The sequence below is a fragment of the Capsicum annuum genome, chromosome 4, assembly GCF_002878395.1.
Source record: "Capsicum annuum cultivar UCD-10X-F1 chromosome 4, UCD10Xv1.1, whole genome shotgun sequence".
In the NCBI taxonomy this organism is placed as follows: domain Eukaryota; kingdom Viridiplantae; phylum Streptophyta; class Magnoliopsida; order Solanales; family Solanaceae; genus Capsicum; species Capsicum annuum.
In genome coordinates, this window is record NC_061114.1 from 4,348,140 (window position 1) to 4,359,267 (window position 11,128).

An 11,128-nucleotide genomic window follows, 5' to 3' on the forward strand; every position below is an offset into this window, starting at 1 on the left:
TATTTTTTGAGGGAAGTGCAGAAGAATGGTGAAGTGGTTTTACAGTATTGCAAATTGGATAATCAAGTAGCGGACATTTTTACCAAGTCATTTCATGTTAGCAGGTTCGAGTTTCTTAGAGAAAAGATGGGAATTTGCAGCTCCTGATCCAGGAGGAGATGTTACTGTGATTCAGCAGCTATTAGGAATGGGTCAAACGACCTTAACAGATTTTTAGGATAGTAGTTTATTTTTAGTCATTATCCTAGTTTAGTTGTTCCTATTTTCTAGGCATTATGCAGTTTTTTTAGCAGTCATTTTTCTATTTCAGTTGTACTGCTACTCTATTTATTCTAATTTCTTGAAACTAAATAAAATAGCTCTTTCAATTACAATCATCTGACTGCTTCAGTTCATAACAATAAGACACAAACACATAAATGTAATAAGATAAAGGGATAGATAAGATGACATAAGAAGTTACGAAGAAAGAAGAACCAAAACCGTGTATTAAACGATAAGACCCTTAAACTTGCAACAAAAACACGAATCTTCTTATGGTGACCGTTAAGGGAATCAACTCCACCTTACAACCATCGTTTCTAAGAAAAGATCAATAATGGCTTTTCGAAGCCCTACATTAATGGCTTTTCCAATCCCTACACTAAGGGTGTTACACTCTCAAAGAGAGAAGAAGTCTTTCACATATTCATCATTCAAAAGCTAAAGAGAAAAGACCTAAAAGAGACTATATATATAGCCTTATTACATAATGGAAGACAAAATAACTCCAATACCCTTAATGAGATGGGGCGTCCATGGAGTGTTACTGCGATAAGGCTAAGTGACAAATATTCCCTAAATGAAGGGCCCAAAACCGTGAGTCCTCAATCTTCGATGCTCCAAGCAATCTTCCACAGGCGGGATTGCTCATTGGTGTACTCAAATTGGCCCCTCTATGTAGGATCCCGTGTCCTCAATGTGACCAAAGCTTGATGCCCCACTTACTGACTTCGAATGATGTCATCGAAAGCTAAGGTGACCATTTGACCCGTATTATCCTCCCCTTCTTGAAAAGGATTCAATCTCGAATCCAAACCTTGTAAAACCGAAGAAAGGACAAACGAATACAAACTCCTCATGGCATGAGAGTTAGGGTTAGCACGACAAATCATCTCAACATGCAAAGATTGTACATATTTAAAATATAACCAAGGATCCTTTGATCTAAATAGTAAATATTCAATGAAAAATACACAAAGGATTTGGTTACGGGAATCACCAAGAGATAAGGAAGCTGCAGGGGTCTTAGTTGCATCACTCGGTCCAAAAGGTAGAATTAGGATCGTATGAGCAGCAAGACACAATTGCCTTTTTATCTCTTCAACAGACCACACCAAAGGTGGTGATTCAATTGGTTCTAAAGTCCACGAGATCCATATAGCACTATTACTCATACAAGTGGACTTACCAACAAATTTCCTACCTCTACATAAAACAAATCAAAAATTAGTATGGACGTCATCATAGGCAAAGAGGTAGTATAGGAAGGAATCAAGTGTAGAAACATACATGGATGAAGACAAACCAATTAAGAACATGCACTTTCGTTCTTGAAAACAAATAAGCAACTCAGCATCCACATATTGATATTCACGTAAATCAAACACAAGTTTGTCAAGCAAGGATGCGCATTTAGAAACATTACCCTAAGGAGTCAATGACACCTTCTCCCTTGGGTTTTCAATAAGGACTACACATTCCTTACCCTTAAGAGTACTCTCATCTTTCAAAAAAGGATTTCCATCTTTAGGAGGAATGTTGTCACACCATAGTGGATTAGCATATCGGCTATAGCCTTCAAGGCAATTTATACCATCATTTCCTCCACTAGGTTCCTTAGGAGTGTATATATCATCTTCAAACAAGAAATTATACCTAAAGAGAGCATGATCTATCTCACAGGCAGATTTGGAACAAGAAAGTTCTTCACTCTCTTAAAGATCAATATCAAGTTTCAAAGAGGTTTTAAGTACAAGATTATCCCAAGAATAGCTCTCAGGTTCACTCCCTTTTTGTTGGCTAACATTTTAAAGTACTTCACTCACTTGAATTCTATTAATCATATCACGCACATACTCAAGTGGTGGACAATTTTCACAAATAAGTTGATCAACACCAATTACACAAGACGATGTACTTCAGTCCAATATATAGGCTTCAACACTAGGTTGACATATATTGATCTTAAAAGAAGAGTCAATTTGGTCATCAATAGGATCAACTAGTATATCCACACTCACAACATGTACATCATCAACAAGAGGCAAAGAATCATTAGACTCATAAGTAAGTAAGCTACTACTCACACTCAATGGGCTACTAGATACACAATTATCATTCACATGCACAGAAGTGTAAGAGTTCGCTATTTTACCTTGAAGTTCTTGAGTAAACTCTCCTTTGCTGTGTTGTGAAGGTCCTCTACAAGATTGGGCAGCAACTTCACTTCAGCAATGCTCTCCTTCACTTTCCATGTCGGTACCTACACAAATATCCTTAGAATTAGAAGGAAAAACAATATTAGCTCAATTTGGTGGCAATACTCTCACTTTGCTCCATATAACCTCTCTTTTTTCCACTCTCAGATTACTACCTTGCACTACCTTACTCCTCACAATCTTTTGTCTCTCATCATCACTCAGATTGGAGTAGGTGAGCACTTCTCTTTGCTGCCCAGACAGAATATACGTCACGAGTTGATTTCCCAATTGGTCTCTTACAACATTAGACCAATTTTGCATATTTGGGAATTTATGTTATGCAAACCAATCGGCACCCAAGCTCACATGACCGTAGGTTTTGGGAAAAAGATCGCACCACCCTCCTCATGGTAATCAAATTGGGAGAAGATAACTTTTACCCTCTCGGTAACCTTAAACCCATCCAAGAAGTATAGAACAGGTAAAGGCTCTTGAAACAATCCCAAGCAGTCAACCATGGATGGAAGGTTGTACACTCCTTCTCAAATAAACATTCTAAGGCACATGATTACCCATTGGTTTTGGAGATGCATATCCTCTTCTTCTCGTGGGACAACCTCTTCTATATCTAGGATAACCATTCACACCATGTCGATCTTGATAAGAAATACTACAAGGTGGAGAAAATGAATTTTCACACTCCTCACATGTACTCTCATCATAGCTCTCATAAGCTTTGTGAATGAAAGGGCTATACCTAACACAAAATCTAGCTCCGGAGTGGAAAGTGTAAGAGTCCTCACATACCCCAACTTCATCACAAGAACCATCACGAGATCCTACATCATCTCCATATTCCCCACAAGCGCTAGGCATTTCATTCTTCTTATTTTCTCCCCTAAAACTGTGACCCTCAAATCTGCCCTTGATCATGGCTATTTTCATAGCTCCCACAATCTCCCTCAACTTCGTAGCCATAAAATCCCTCATTACAATCATAGTCTCCCATGTTGTAGTCACAATAATCCCCGGCTCTCGAAGACATGTTCCCCTTATATCACCTTTTAAACCTACAAAAGGAACAAACCAGATTAGTAGTTAAATCTCCTCCAACACTCGTATACACTCACCTTTGTGATTTTCACAATCGGAGTAGTGAATATTGAAAGTTGCTTATACTCCGGTAGTCAATAAGGTGTCAATCACTACTTAGCAGCCGGGATAGATTATTGTTTGATCGAATCAAGACACAAAATAGAAAACTCTACTTACGAACTTAAAACAAAGAAGTTCAATGAATGAAAACTAGAAAATCACACAGAGAACGAAAACACGAAAAAATGAACTTAAACAACTAATTCACAATCTAGTAGGTGATTACTAGTTTCTAATTAGTACTAGACTCAAGAAATGAAACTAAGGAAACAAAGAAAAGAAACTTAGAAATCTGAAATTTTGAGACTAAGGTTGTTTTTGGAGGGTGATGACGTGGTAGTTTGGTGGCATGGCAATTTGGTGATGTGGCAGTTTGCAATTTGAATTTTGATTGGTGAAAATCAGCTTTGGGAGGGAAACAACAAGACTTGGAGCCTTTTTTTTTTTAATTTCAAAAAGGTTTGACTTCCTTGCACCCTCTTGGAAAGACGCCTTTTCGAAAGGTTGATGGATCTTTCCTCTTTTGTTCGTCTTGGAATAAGCTCTTACACCCTTTTGGTAAACAAGACTTTTGAAAGCCCTTTTGTCCCCTTTCATTTTTGAATGTGTTGGAATTGTGTCTTTCAAGAAAAATACAAAACCATACTCCTTTCTTCACCCTTTTAGATCAAATCACTTCCTTTTGAATGTTCTTGCTCAATAATACATGAAGAACAACAAGAACAAGAACATTCAAGAATGGAAACAAACCCAAATGAGCTCCAAATTGAATGATTTTTGTCCCATTTAGCTCACGTTAAACTCTACAACAACAACATGTTTTAAACCTACATCCTCAACAACAAACATCAGCAACACACTTTCAAGACATCAATTCTCAAAAAAAAGCAACCATCAAAGTTCAAGAATAACTCAGAAATGACTCAAAATTCGAATCTTAACTATTTTAGTATTAGTGAAGAAGGGGCTAACACAATAAACAACCAAAACACATAAAAATCTCCTAAATCAAAGATACAAATTTTGGCCTAGACACCAAAAACAGGACGGAATGTTTCTTTTTGGATTTTCGGTTTTTCAACACCTTTTTTTTGTGAATTTCAAGTTAACAAGCCCAACATTGATTCTGTAGGAACGAAATCAATCCTTGCTCTGATACGAAATGATAAGGGACACGATACAAAAGACAAATCAGCCAAGAACAACATGATAAAACCAAGAACAAGATACAAAATAAGCACGGACAGCAACACAAAGAATCCGAAAATAAGAAGATAAGACACAAGCACACAAATACAATAAGATAAAGAGATAGATAAGATGACCTAAGAAGTTACGAAGAAAGAAGAACCAACTCGTGTATTAAATGATAAGACCCTCAAACTCGCAACAACAAAGACCAATCTTCTTATGGTGACCATTAAGGGAATCAACTCCACCTTAATATCACCATTTCTACGCAAAGATCAATAATGGATTTTCCAAGCCCTACACTAATGGCTTTTTCAAGCCCTACACTAAGGGTGTTACATTCTCAAAGAGAGAAGAAGTCTTTCACATATTCATCATTCAAAAGCTAAAGAGAAAAGACCTAAAAGATACTATATATATAGCCTTATTACATAATGGAAAACAAAATGACTCCAATACTCTTAATGAGGTGGGGCGGTCATGGAGTGTTACTTGGACAAGGCTAAGTGACCAAAATTCCCTTAATGAAGGGACCAAAACCGTGAGTCCTCAATCTTCAATTCTCCAAGAAATCTTTCACACGCGGAATTTCTCTTTTGTGTACTCAAATCGGCCCCTCCATGTAGGATCCCATGTCCTCAATGCGACCAAAGCTTGATGCCCCACGAACTGACTTTGAATGATGTCATCAAAAACTAAGGCGTCCATTCGACCTATATCAGTTAGGTATGTTTGACACCATGAAGGAGGCTGCGCCAGAATCTAATATAACGACGATTGAGTTCTACTATGTGAAAGCCGAGACGAATTTCCTAATTTTGATGGATGAAATAAATCAAAGTCGCAGTCAGATCAATATTGTGGAGTCATTGAATGTGGTGGAGGCAAAGGTGGCAGTTATGGTTGAATTTCCACCACAGCCACCACATTCGATGACTCAAAATTCGTCTTGCCTTTCACACCGCGAAACTCAATAGTGATCATATCATACGCTTGTGCTGCCTCCTCCGCTGTGTCAAATGTAACTAACAAAACTTTACTGTTCATAATGCAGAGCTGCCAACTACCTCTTTTTTTACCTGTGAGAGCCAACATAGAAATGCTATACACCCTAAGTAGTACCCTTTCCATAAAATAGAAATTGGATACCCTTTCCAATGCAGTTCACAATGCAGAGCTGCCAACTACCTAAGCTAGGCCATTTGTTGTTGGATTGTTAATCCTAGTACTAAAATGGAAGGAATATCCTAATACACTATAGGTTAGTAAAAGAATATGCCTATTGGAACTATATCAAGATTATAATAATAAGAATATCCCTTTCCGTATATAATAAGTTGGGATCTATCCTTCCCGGCCACCTCAATAATATCTGGAGGGAAGAATCTGAGGTAGCCTAATGACCAGCAAACAAATCAAACACGAGTATTTTTGTTTTATGTTGTCTCTAAGTATTGAGAACTTATTTAATTGATAAAGGGAAATAACAATGCCACATCACATGTGATTTTGTTTGCTTCCCCTACCAATTTCCTATTTAAGCAGCTCTTCTCTCCTACGTTTTCTCTCATCCTTATCGCTAGTGAAAATGGGGACGAAGAAGCAAAAAAGTGGGAAGGCAGCAACGAGGGAGAAGAAATTGAACAGAGGAGTTGTGAATTTAAATCCCCCAATGCTTAATAAATTATTGAAAGTCATTTCAATCCATTGAGAGTCATTTTTAAAAACCAACAATTGTTAGTTTCCCTTTTCTCCCTTCTTTTCGTCCTTGCATTTTCACTTGTTGAAAACGTAAATAAAATTTGTTGTATTCAACACACAAAGCTTTTAGCTGAGTTGGTCGCAAAATTTCAAAATGGTATATTCTAAGCAAGTAGTGAAACTAGAAATTTATCTAAGAGTGTTCTCAGTGTAATTTCCAGGTAAGGATATTCAATTGTCTTGTGCTGTACTCATTTTTCCGCTTCTTTGTTCATGTGTGTGTTTTCGAGATTGCAGACAGTCTTCATTCCCCATTGCAGACATGGAAAGCTGGAGTAATATCAAATATATTTGCATCAGTTGTCCTGTCTTTTTCTTCACCAGTTGAAGACATAATGAAGTAAACAATGTGTGTTGTATTTAACAATAAAGCCTTAAGCTTAAATGGTCTCAAAATCTCTGAAGCAAAACTTATTTAGTTACAAACAATAGGAGTGGTTGGAACATGAGACCTGTTCTGTTCTATGAGTCATCTCGTAGGGGAAGGCGATTAAATGTGGAACAACAAAACCATTACAGATTCAAATACTCTTGTTTGCAGTTGGTACATGACCCTAATTTGGAAGACAAGTCTCTTGCAGAAACTGTGATAGATCAGGAAGAGCTAAGTTACTTAAAGGAGAAGTAGTGTTTGAGTGTGAAGAGATGGAGGACTCGGAAGAAGAGACGATATTTGAATCTGAGATAACTAATGATGAAAATGAGGTATCTCTTCGAAAATAACTCTCACAATCTATGGAAGAATTCTTAACCTTTTTAGGAGGATTTTGGTTAAGCAGTTCAGTTATTTCTTCCCAAATTAGTTATTCTGTCTTTAAAATAATGTATGTGCACTTCCCTGTGGCAAGCCAATCATTTCTTGTTACTCCGCAAGCTTGTTAATTTTGTTTTCTCATCTTCGCCCTAGTAATAATTAATAATGTTAGTACCTTTCTAGGACACATTTTGCAACAGAAACTCAGGATCCTACTCGTTTTGACATGCCAGAACAGGTCAACCTGTTGTTTCTTCATACGGGAAAATGTACGTGTAGAACTGATTCATGAATGAAAACAGACACAAGCTTTGATTGCTGATACGAATGTGGAAATTAACAATATTACTAAGAAAGATGACGTTGACTGAGTTAGCTTTTGAAATTACCTCAAAGTAACAGCCTGGATTCATATGAACCTTGGATGTGTCAATATTAATCTAAAAGGTCTACTAATCTTGAAATCAAATTCTTCAAAAATAAAAAAAAATAAAAAAAAACAATTCTGTTATAGCGCATCGTTTGTATCTGAAAGCTAAAGCTGAATACCAAATACCAAAATAGCATTGGTTCCTACTCTTGTTCGCTACTTGTTATATACGTTGTAATTGTTAGATTAACCATCTTAACATGTCATTATCTCAACAAAAAAAACTTAATTGGATCTATCGATTCCCACATCAATTGGCAACTTAAGAGACCTTCAGGGATTGCACATGAGTAATAACAAACTTTGCCGGGGGTTTACTCCGACAAATCCTTTAAAATCACAGGTTCATACCTAATAGTTATTGATATTTTAGTAGCTTTTTCCATATATATCTATACTCCGTATCAAAAGATATAAATCCCTGTGAACCCATAGCTGACACTAGTTAAATTTTAGTTTGCCAAAATTAAATCCCTATTCATTATGATATTGTAGTCAGGACTGTTTAAGTTGTTAAACAAAGATAATAATAAGGAAAATCTATTCAATTCATTCTTGCTCCTCCAATTAGCATCTTACATTTTGTATAAAACTTAGTGGAAGACTCCTTTTTGAGTCTTCTTTCTTGGTCTACCACTTAAACAAATTAAAGTCACTTTTTTTGTTCAAGACTTACTGTTCTAGAACTTTCATACAACAAACTCAAAGGCTTCATTCCTAGTTCTGTTGGATATTTGACACATCTGCGGTTCCTAAACATGAGAGAAAACAATTTAACCAGCGACTCATCGTTAAGCTTCTTGACTTCCTTAACCAATTGCAGAAATTTAACATCTCTTTCTTTATCTTTAAACCCTGTAAATGGCATGTTTCCGGCCTCCACGGGGAACCTTTCCACCTCCCTTAGAGTATTTTACGCCACCAGTTGCAAAATCAAAAGACGAATTCCAAATGAAGTTGGGAACTTAAGCAGCTTATTAGTCCTTAAACTTTCTGGAAACAACTTGGTTGGATTGATTCCCCAAAGAATTGGCAAGTTGAGAGACCTGCAGGGCTTGCTCTTGAGAAATAACAAACTTAAAGGATCTATCGGTGATAATCTATGTAAATTGCAGTGCTTGGATGTCATCGACTTGACTCAAAATCAATTTTCAGGTTCTCTTCCTAATTGTTTAGGGAATATTACTTCCCTTAGGGAGATATATCTGGATTCCAACAAATTGAGTTCCAATATACCACCAAACTTTGGCAACCTTCAAGATCTAGTGGTTCTTGACTTATCGTCAAACAACATGGTAGGTTCTTTACCTACAGAAATTGGAAGTCTAAAGGATGCGACACTGATGGATTTGTCAATGAATCGATTCTCAAATAGAATTCCTAGAGAAATTGGAGGATTGCAAAATCTGATTCACCTTTCTTTGAGACACAACAAGTAGCAAGGAGCTATACCTGACTCAGTGAGGAACATGGCAGGTTTGGAATTCCTAGACCTTTATCATAACAATATATCTGGAATCATTCCTAAGTCTTTGGAGAAACTTCAAAACCTGAAGTATTTCAATGTTTCTTTCAACAACTTGTATGGTGAAATACCCTCGGGAGGTCCTTTCAAGAACCTCTCGAGTAATTTTTTCATCAACAATGAAGCATTGAGTGGTTGTTCAAGATTTAGTGTGCCGCCATGCCCCACTTCATCAAAGCACAGATCAAATAGGAAAAAATTGCAAGTTCTTTTTCTTTTGCTCGCAATTGCAGTTTTATTTGTTCCTCTGACCTTTGTGCTCCTATGGTTAAGGTATAGAGTAGGTAAAAGTGCTCCTCAGCAAGCTGACTTATTGTCTACCGTAGAAAGAGAAAGGATTTCATACTATGAACTTCTCCGAGAAACTAATACGCTTGGTGAGAGTAATCTGATTGGTTCCGGAAGTTTTTGCTCTGTTTACAAAGGCGTTCTAAGAAGGGGAACTGCCATTGCCGTTAAAGTGTTCAACCAGCAACTGGATGCAGCATTCAAGAGCTTTGATATGGAATCTGAAGTTGCCTGTGATCTACTGTGATCAAAAGCCTAGTAATGTCTTGCTAGATGAGTATATGGTTGCCCACCTAAGCGACTTTGGCATTTCAAAACTGTTTGGTGAAGATCAGGCTGATTTGTATACTAAAAACCTTAGCTACATTGGGGTATATTGCGCCAGGTACATCTCCTAGTTTTGCTGATTATCCCTTTCCTTTTTTCCCACCTACAAAGTATATTGCATCTTTAAATGAATTGTTTGACTGTAGAGTATGGACTGGATCAACTAGTGTCAACAAAGTGTGACGTCTATAGTTATGGGGTCATGTTGCTGGAAACGTTTACTAGGAGAAAACCTAATGAGTTTGAGGGTGACCTTAGCTTGAAGCAATGGGTGAGTTATTCACTCCCAAAGGCAGTAATGGACGTCGTAGATGTCAACTTGGTAACACCTATGGGTAATCACTATAGAAGGAGATTCATGTTGTGGATTCAATTATGGAAGTTGCATTACATTGTTGTGCTGAATCTCCGGCAAGAAGGACTAACATGAAAGATGTTGTCGGGATGCTACAGAAATTCAAGATTCAACTTCTTGCATGCTGATCATGTTCTCGGAATCTCCTGTTCCAAATCACTTGTTTGTTGCAAATGGTTGCTAAATTGTTGGATTCATATAAAGTTTGCTTCTTCGTTTTTTTTTTAGCACTTGCTCTTTGCAAGATTCTGTTTTCAAAAATGCTAGTTGGTTGTAATAAATCTTTCCTTTTTCCTCTTAATATTAACTAGTATAATACCCGCGCGATGCGCGAAAAGTTTTAGATAAAAAATACATAATAGTGATATTTTATGATAAATTTAACCTCATTAAAATGATTTCTAATCGTAAGGAAGCAAAAATAATGATACACCAAACCGACAAATAGCTTGCAAGGAGTTACAGCAAATGTCCATTTTTCGGGCTCTTAAAGGGGCATATAGAATCACAAAACCTGAATAATTGAAACTTGATAAAGCACCTCTTTCAATCTGATTTGATGACCGAATGTAAAGTTAGACTCCTTACTCTATGTCCTAAGTCATGTAATGAATAAGTTATTTGTGTTATTCAAATGAGATACATTTAGATCATTCTTTCTTGATCCTGTAAATGTTTAGTGAAGCGATAAAGTCAAATCTTTATAGAAATCGAACAATTATTGTGTGACAACTGTTAATCTTATTATCCTCTATTTCACGTTGAAATTTTAATGTCTTCCTCGATTGAGAAGTATTAATCATGAAATGAAGCTTGTAACTCACAGTGAATATCCTTATTCAACAGATCAACTTCCCCATATAGATACCAAGTAGTAGCA

The 11,128-nt window shown here is 36.8% G+C and overlaps 1 protein-coding gene across 1 annotated transcript; it reads left to right on the forward strand.

Moving 5' to 3' along the window:
• Nucleotides 1-3,372: 3,372 nt before the first annotated feature.
• LOC124897887 (probable leucine-rich repeat receptor-like protein kinase At2g33170) lies at nucleotides 3,373-10,591 on the forward strand (the record flags this gene model as incomplete). Its single annotated transcript, XM_047411474.1, has 8 exons — nucleotides 3,373-3,401; nucleotides 5,050-5,076; nucleotides 6,392-6,462; nucleotides 6,807-6,909; nucleotides 7,050-7,193; nucleotides 8,577-9,048; nucleotides 9,193-9,951; nucleotides 10,040-10,591. Coding segments are annotated over 7 exons (1,467 nt in total), but the record flags the coding sequence as incomplete, so codon positions are not given.
• Between the last annotated feature and the right edge of the window lie 537 nt (nucleotides 10,592-11,128).